Genomic DNA, 8069 nt, shown 5'->3' with positions numbered 1-8069 from the left:
GATGCTGAAAAACAAGTTCATGGATTTATTACTTCTAGGCTCAAAATCGTTTTCTGTGCCTGTCATGAACAGCTGTGTGGCAGGCAGAGGCAAGACCCAAATGCAGGACTTGGAAACAAAGGGGTCGGCTAAAAGAGGCAGCGTTATTAACGTTAAAAGATACTCAGAAAGAAACATAAAAATACAAGAAAAACAAAGAAAGAAAATTAGAGAATATAAATAGGAAACGACGAAGGAAACATAGAACTCACAGAAGAACACAGCAAAACAGGCACAAGGGAGACTGAGGACCTAAACACAGAGATGGGATTACAAACACAATGAGACAGAACACAGAGAAAACAGACAAACGCAGGTACGTGAGCGGAGAGACTGAAAGAATAACAAAGCACAGAGAAGAGGCTGGCACAGACTGGACACGAAGGAAATAAACATGAACAAGAAGAAATAGAGATTAAGAAATATAAATAATGACGACTCTAAAAAATAAGGGAACCTGAGCTCAAGAGACACCAATAGAGAACCAGAACAAAGGTCATTGAAACAAGAGAACAAATAAACACATAGTCCATAACAAACACAAAAACTAGCTCAAAGACTGAGGACCATCACAGGACACTCTGTGTCAAACATGAGTGTTCATAAGTTCAGAGTATTGATCAGTTTGAAATGATGGAAGCAGCTCCTGAAAGTGACGACTCTTCACCTCGCAGTAGACCTTTGTCAGAGTTCAAGCTGCACAGACTCAAACCAGCAGCAGGTCGATTTCTTTAGTTCCCCGTCAATCCTGGTTGCTCAGGAGGAACTTGCTCCCACAATGACATCACTGTGTGAATGAATGGGAGTGAATGAAGAAAGGAGGAAGCTGATGACTGCCTGTAAATGTTCCCACGGTGACTAACAGAGTGAGACTGTCCACAGGAAGTCTGCAGGTCTGTCCTCAGCTTCCTGTTTACACTTCTTCTGTGGTGTCTGTGGTTCCTTTAGCTTCTGTAAAAATGGGACAGTTGAGTGTGCAGTCATGGGGCAGGTCACGAGAAGGGTGAGGCATTTATTGTCCTACCAACTTTAAAACCTAATTAAAATGTATATGTATGTAACAAATATATGAAACTTTAAACCTAATTTTTAAACTGAAGCTTAAAGAGAAAAAAGTTAATGATGGATTGCATTTATATAACACTTTTCTAGGCACCCAAAGTACAGTTCCACAGTCACTCTCACACACTGGTGGAGGCAGCTACAGTTGTAGCCACAGCTGCCCGGGGACAGACTGACAGAAGCGAGGCTGCCATATCGCACCATCGGCCCCTCTGGCCATCACCAGTAGGCGGTAGGGGAAGTGTCTTGCCATAGGACACAACCACCAGGACAGAGAGAGAGCAGGAGGGATCAAACCGGCGACCTTCCACTTATAGAGGAGCTTCCCAATCCACTGAACCACAGTCGCCCCGATAGTTCAGCATGTAATAACACTGGGACATGAGTCATATAGGTGCAGCCTCCCTACCTGTGTTCTCAGGGGTCTGAGTGATGATGTCAGCATTGGTCATGTGTGTTTTTGGGATGACATCATCAAGACAAGAACATGCCAATGAGTGACTGAATATCTGGGATTTATTTACAACTCACTGAACTTGGATTTCCCATCAACCCTGTTTGCCTGCTGAACTGAATTCAAATATATATTGTTTTCATTTAATAATAATCCTGCAGAGAAATCTTAATTCTTATGAAGACGTTGTGAGGGGCTTCATGAATCTCTCTCTGAAAAAGAACTCATTTTGTTTCACTTTAAACACTAGTCACACAAAGAGATGAAGACAAGAAACAAAGTTAAGAACATCTTTTGCTGTGTGGTAACTTTACATCTTCCTTTGTTTAGTCCTGTATCTCAGCACCGGTATCTGCTGACATGCACTCTCTCTACTCTCAGACACTGTTTATCTCTACAGAGTCCACAACATTCAAATAGCTGCTAGACTGATCTTAAACACATAAAACACTTCATGGTTTATGTGTTTTACCTTTGATCATTTCCCACTGATCTCAACAAAGAAGCTCCGTCACAGAGAGCTTCTCTCAGCAGTTAACCACACCAGCAGCACCTGTTTTGATGTGGGTGAATGAACGCTCGACTCCGGGAAATATGAACTACTGACTCAGGTGACTTCACTATTTATGTGCTTTTACATCTGATTACTGCTACTACTGTGTATAACCCTCAGATTTACATGGCAATAAAAGAAATAATGTGGTCACTGAACTAGCTTCTCCTGCTAGTCCCAAAAACGTGACTCAAAGTGAGAGCTGACTGGGCTTTTTCAGCTGTAGCCTAAACTGTGGAAGCATCACCCTGCCCTTGTTAGTTCAGCCCACTCGCTGCCTGTCTTTAAATAATGTCTTAAAATGTGTTTTTGCTCCTCAGATTAGAGTCAGAACGCGAGCAGTACATTCTCACCTTGTACTGGTTGTTATTTTCCTAATTTTGCTGGTTTGCTGGTTTGTACAGTATTTTTATTAAACTGTCCAACGTGTGCTTCTCCGATTTATTTTTGAAAAGATACATCTGGATTAAAAACAAACCAAATCCGCTCAGATTATTTTTAATCTTCAGTTCAGGCCGACTGCTCCTGTTACACTGTGTCATACACACAAACCTGAATTGACTCCCATGAAACACCGATCATATCTGTTTAAGCTGCAGGATTTCCTGTCTCAGTGCCACGTCTCTCTCTGCTGACTGCCTCATGTTATAAACACTGAACTGACCAACGAAACCACAGTACAGCTTTAATTATGAAACCAGTGACAGGTTTTACTGAGAAAACAGGAACCTGAAGAGTGAACTGCACCTGCATTCAGGTCCCACTTTCAAAACACTAGTTTGATAAATGTGAGAAGAAGATTCTCATTGTTTCACTGACCACATTTTACAAGCCCGATGAAAACTACTTTTGGGTTTATCTCTCATTGATGTCCCTCGCTAGAACACAGGTGAATGTGTACCTGCAGTGTTTGTCCTCAGACTGGAGTAAAGTACTTCAGGTTCGCTGGCTGGAGTCTTATTGGTCCAGGCTCTACTGGTGACCTCAGCATAGGTGACATCATTTACTGGAGCTGACTGGTATCTCCCTGCAAAGATGAAGTGATCTGAAAGAATACTAGTATTTGTGTCTGTGGAGTTTTAGTCTGAATCTACTTTCTAAGTGTTCTAAAAATAGAAACGCTGATGGAGGCTGTCTTGATGTGTCCAAGATGATGACTTTAGATGAAAATTTGAGACAGACGCCATACCTGTGCGTTTCTTCCACAGAAGATGAAGTACAAACAGAACCAGAACCAATAGCACCAGGGAACCTATAGCAGCTACAATTGGGGATATGAGGGAGGAGGGGGGAGAGGGAGAAGGGGGAGGAGAAAGAAGGGTAGAAGAAGAGGAGATATGAGTGTTTGTGAGTGACGTTATGGTTGTTGTTGCTTCTTTTGTTGTTGTAAACAAGGCTGTGGTTGAAGGACCTGCAGGAGAGATGAGGAAGCTGGTTCAGTCAGTTTATCATCAGCTCAGCAGATTGGCTTTAAACAGGAAGTGATGTCAGTGATCTGACCTCTGACCCTCAGAAAGCTCTGAGGAGATGATCCAAACTCATCAGTAGCACACCAGTAGAGACCTTCATCAGACTGCTGCACGTTGATGGTGATTTTGTGCTCTGATGTAGGTCCAACAGGACGTCCATTAAAGTAGAAATAAGCTGCAGCTGTGCCACCATTTTTCTTCTTACAGCGTAGAGTGACATCACTTCCTGTCCTCACAGGAAGTGCAGGGATCTCCAGGATCACAAGTTTATCTGAGGAAAAGACCCACAGAGTGATGTAGAGGTGGTATAACAGTCTGCTGTTAGTCTGATGAAATGAAAGACTTCATTACCTGATACAGTGATGTTGACTTCTTCACTCTTCTCTCCAGCTTCACCTTCACACCAGTAAACTCCACTGATTGGCTCGCTTTGCTTATCAATCAAACAGGATGGACCATTTATCCTCCCGAAGCCCCGCCCACCTGCTCCACATGACTCAGTCCCACTTCCTGTGTCCCTCTTCACCGTCCATCCATCAGAGCCCAGCTGACCGTCACATGTCAGAGACACTGAGGCTGCTGTGAAGAACTGCTGAAGGTTTGGACTGACGCTCAGAGAGACTGGAGGACAGACGGACAGTTTCTATCAGTGTTTACACTCAGTGTTTGTCCTGGACCATGGTGCACTTCATCTACTCACCTGCACAAACAGTCAGTGCAGACAGCAGCAGCACACACACACCTGCAACAGGAGGTCAGAGGTCACTGAAAGTCAGAGGTCAATGAAGGCCATAGGATATTAAAGGTGAGAGGTCACTGAAAGAGAGTGGACATTATGACCAGAAGGCAGTAGTAGGCCTGGGAGAGCATCTTCTATGTTACCATGTCCACCCTTCACCCTGCTATGATGGCACTTGTTTAGCCATTTGTCACATAGACTCTGGATGTTATATTTCAAAGCTGCACACTGGTTATCTGTGTAGGTCACAGTGAGGTGTTGTGAGAAAGTTGGTGACACCCAGTTGGTGGGGAGGTCCTGGTGGTGAAGTCTTCTGTTCTCCTGTGTCAAGGGTGCAGACAACAGCTGTTGAAACACCTTCTCTTTTAACGTCTATTCAACTAAATGCTGTGCTATTTATCTTTAGTGACTGTGTACCTGCCCCCCCCCCCCTCTCTCTCTCTCGTGCTCATAAGAATAAAAACGAATAAAAACTTGTTGATTACTTCTACTCATGTGACAAAGTGCAGGAAGACCACGCCCGGGTGCATATTTTTGGTAATAGCCCGTCACCAGTAGTAACCATCTATTACCTATGACGAGCCACCTGGGAAGGCGAGACAAACTTTGGAGCAGACACAAGACACTTTGTCGAGAGACACTTCTGCATCGATGACGGGCTGATTTCAGTTCCCACAGAGTCTGCAGCCATCGATCGGCTTAAGCACACATGTGCAGCCGAGTCCAACCTCAAACTCCACAAAATTGCCTCAAATAGTTTCTTAGTCATGCAAGCCTACACCCGGTGTGGAGTTCTCTCCGTATGTAATAGTATCTTCAACCTCTTGTATAGTCCGAGTGGAAAACAGTTAAAGAAAAAAAAAACATAAACATGTTTAATCAATACCTTTCATAACTTGAAATGCAAATAGAAATTATACATTTTTAAAAATGATGCAAACAACAAAGTAAAATGTTGCTATTTACTTTGGTGGCATCCGTCATTTTTTACAGTGTTGTATGTTGGTACCTCAGGTCCCACATCTCCAGATTCACTAACAGCTTCTTCCACCTGGGCCATTCGGACATTTAACAAACACCATGTCCCCTCTGTTCTAACTCTGCTGTGATCCCAACAACCTACATGTAAAGGTCGCCCAAACTAATAAAATTGTCAGGGATTATAGTGGAGAGAGAAAACAGGCGGCTCCCACCCTCTTATCTGAACATCAGTTTTGAGTGGCTATACCAGAGCGTTCTCACTCCCGAGGCGTAACATGTCGACGTTTTGTCACGTCCCGCGGCGTTCCTGAGGAACGCGAAAGGAGACCTTCGGCGTTCTTATGGTACGCGGCGGGTTATTGCTGGAATCCAGTGCAATGACGCTCCCGCGGTAGTAGACGTTCCAGCCCTGTATTTCAGCCCTAAACCTAACCTTATCCCTAGCCCTGACCATAACCTTATTCCTGACCTTAACCAGGACTTTAATGATGTTAAATAGCGTGTTTCTAAGCGATTTGAAGAAAAAGAGCGAACATGTGTAGGTTCAGTCCAGACGGTTCTCATATTTCCTCTTTTTCCGAGGTCGTCATTTAGGAACGTGGTGGGTAGCCGAAAACGTAATATGGTGACGATTTGTCACCTAGCGTAAAATGTTACGCTTTGGGAGTGAGAACGGGTTGGCTATACAGTATATCTGCAGAGATACGGGCAGTACAGGTGCAGCAGTTAGGTATTAAGAAATAAAAAAGAAAAGAAAAACATAAAATGAATTCATATTCAATTCCCACATTTACTAAAAGCAAACAATGTAATGATATTAAAGTAACTCCCTGATGGATGACATGAGCAATGAATAGCTTCACTGATTTTATTAGGTTCTATTTGAGTCTCAATCTGCTGCTGTTTGAAGCTCATCACCAGAAAAACAACAAAACATACAAACTCTGAGGGAAATGACCAAAACAGTCTCCAGTCTTTTGTTAGACTCTGTGTTTATAGTGGAAAATTTGCTCTTATTAAAGGAAGTGAAGGATACATAAAGGGCAGATTAGAAAAACGTGTGGTGAGTGCAACTAGCAGCTGTGGTTTCCTGAATGAACGTCGATGTTCGAAGAAACGAGGTTACTACACCGGGGGACCCCATCCTTGGGGTGGACCCATTTTTGTTTTAGCGTGTTTTGGGGTTTAAAAGCCACAGAGACGCGGTGCTTAGGAAAAATGCATTTCAGCTGTGCTGATGCTCCTGACACGTATAAGACTGGGGAAACCTGCATTCAGCTGGACCTGAAAAACACTATGTCCAGATAAACACAATCAACTTTTGGAGAAAAATAAAAGATTCTTCATCAGACTAACAACTAAAAACATGACACTTACCTTAACAGTATGGGCTACATCAAATATATTCAAGACCGACAACAACACTTCTCACTGCTGCTAATTTTAACAAAACTAAACAAAAAGTAGAAAAAGGCAATTCACCAAGTCTTGAAAAGTAAAACTGAAAAATAGAAACACAGAATAAAATAAAACATCCATCCAGATCTTTACCACCAACAACATAAAATCTATCTTAATTAAATGGCCAAATTCTCCAATAAATTAGCAATAATAAAGTAAGAAAAATAAGACATTCAATTTATGGACGCTCAAATTAACAGAGCGACATTAAACGCACCTCATTGCCTGCCGTAGCGTTCTTCGCAGCTGCACTTCACCTCAAAGGTCGGTTAATACATCGGATTGAACTTAACCAAAGTCCAATTAAAGGAAAATAAATGTTTCTAACAAATACAATGAAGAAGATTAAAATAATTCACTGTCAGTTACTGTCGCTGTGAGTTTGACCAGGTCAGCTGCTTCATTTGGTTCTGCCTAAAGTTCTCTCAGTGATCCAGTGTTTATATGATAAGATACGTGTTTAATGCAGAGAGTTGGAATTACAAGTTGGTAAGAAGCTTTTTAACAAAGGTTTGATTTAAGCTTTAAGTTCAAAGGTGAAAGAAATTTCACGTTTGATGAAGGAAGATCAAGGCTAACAAGGACATAGGTCAAAGGTCAAAATAAGGTAAGGTGAGAAAATATAATAGATATATATAATCAATCAATAAGGTGAAAATATCAGATAAAAGGTTTTTTTGTTATAAGGAATAAAGAGGTCAAAGGTCAAAACAAGAGACACTGGTAGAGACCTCAAATCATTGTTACTGAAGAAGGAGGAGTTCTTTAACAGTACGACATTGATAGAGTTTGTTTGTGTGTTTGAGAGTTCAGACTGAAAGGGAGCGCACAATCGTGTGTGTGTCTGCAGCTGTTGTGTTGTTGCTGCATCGTTGCCTCAGGGGGAAAGTTGTGTGTGTGTTATGCAGACTAGCAGAGACTGCAGCTGTCAGCAGCCACACACACTTTCTATTCTTCAAATCAAATCACAGTGAAACATGTTCACTGACAGCTCAGCTTCAGCATCGTCTTCATGCTGTGACTGCAGCCGTTCAACTCTGTTTGTCTTTAACCCAAATCATCACAACATGCAAATATAATCATCAAAATGATGTGACTGGAAGGATGCAGCAGTCTGTGCTCCACCTTTCTCCTCCACAACTGCAGGTGGAGAACATGGATGCATGAATCTCTACAGAGTTCTTTGAATATTATCCGTCTCATCAGTTTTCAGTGAACAAAACTCCTCACAGAGCCAAAATAAGCAGTTTGTATCCAACATAACTCAGCTGGACTCTGATGCTCCGTATAACAGCCACACATGAGTCTGGA

At 42.3% G+C, this 8069-nt stretch overlaps 1 protein-coding gene across 1 annotated transcript; it reads right to left on the bottom strand.

Annotated features, from left to right (window-relative positions):
* Positions 1 to 886: 886 nt before the first annotated feature.
* On the bottom strand, positions 887 to 4314 carry LOC113011382 (uncharacterized; the record flags this gene model as incomplete). The annotated part of the gene is made up of 6 exons (XM_026150914.1): positions 887 to 990; positions 3010 to 3135; positions 3298 to 3519; positions 3609 to 3848; positions 3929 to 4198; positions 4278 to 4314. Coding segments are annotated over 6 exons (933 nt in total), but the record flags the coding sequence as incomplete, so codon positions are not given.
* Positions 4315 to 8069: the final 3755 nt, after the last annotated feature.

The sequence above is a fragment of the Astatotilapia calliptera genome, chromosome 3 (genome assembly GCF_900246225.1).
Source record: "Astatotilapia calliptera chromosome 3, fAstCal1.2, whole genome shotgun sequence".
Taxonomy (NCBI): domain Eukaryota; kingdom Metazoa; phylum Chordata; class Actinopteri; order Cichliformes; family Cichlidae; genus Astatotilapia; species Astatotilapia calliptera.
This window is presented reverse-complemented; position numbering and strand designations above follow the sequence as displayed.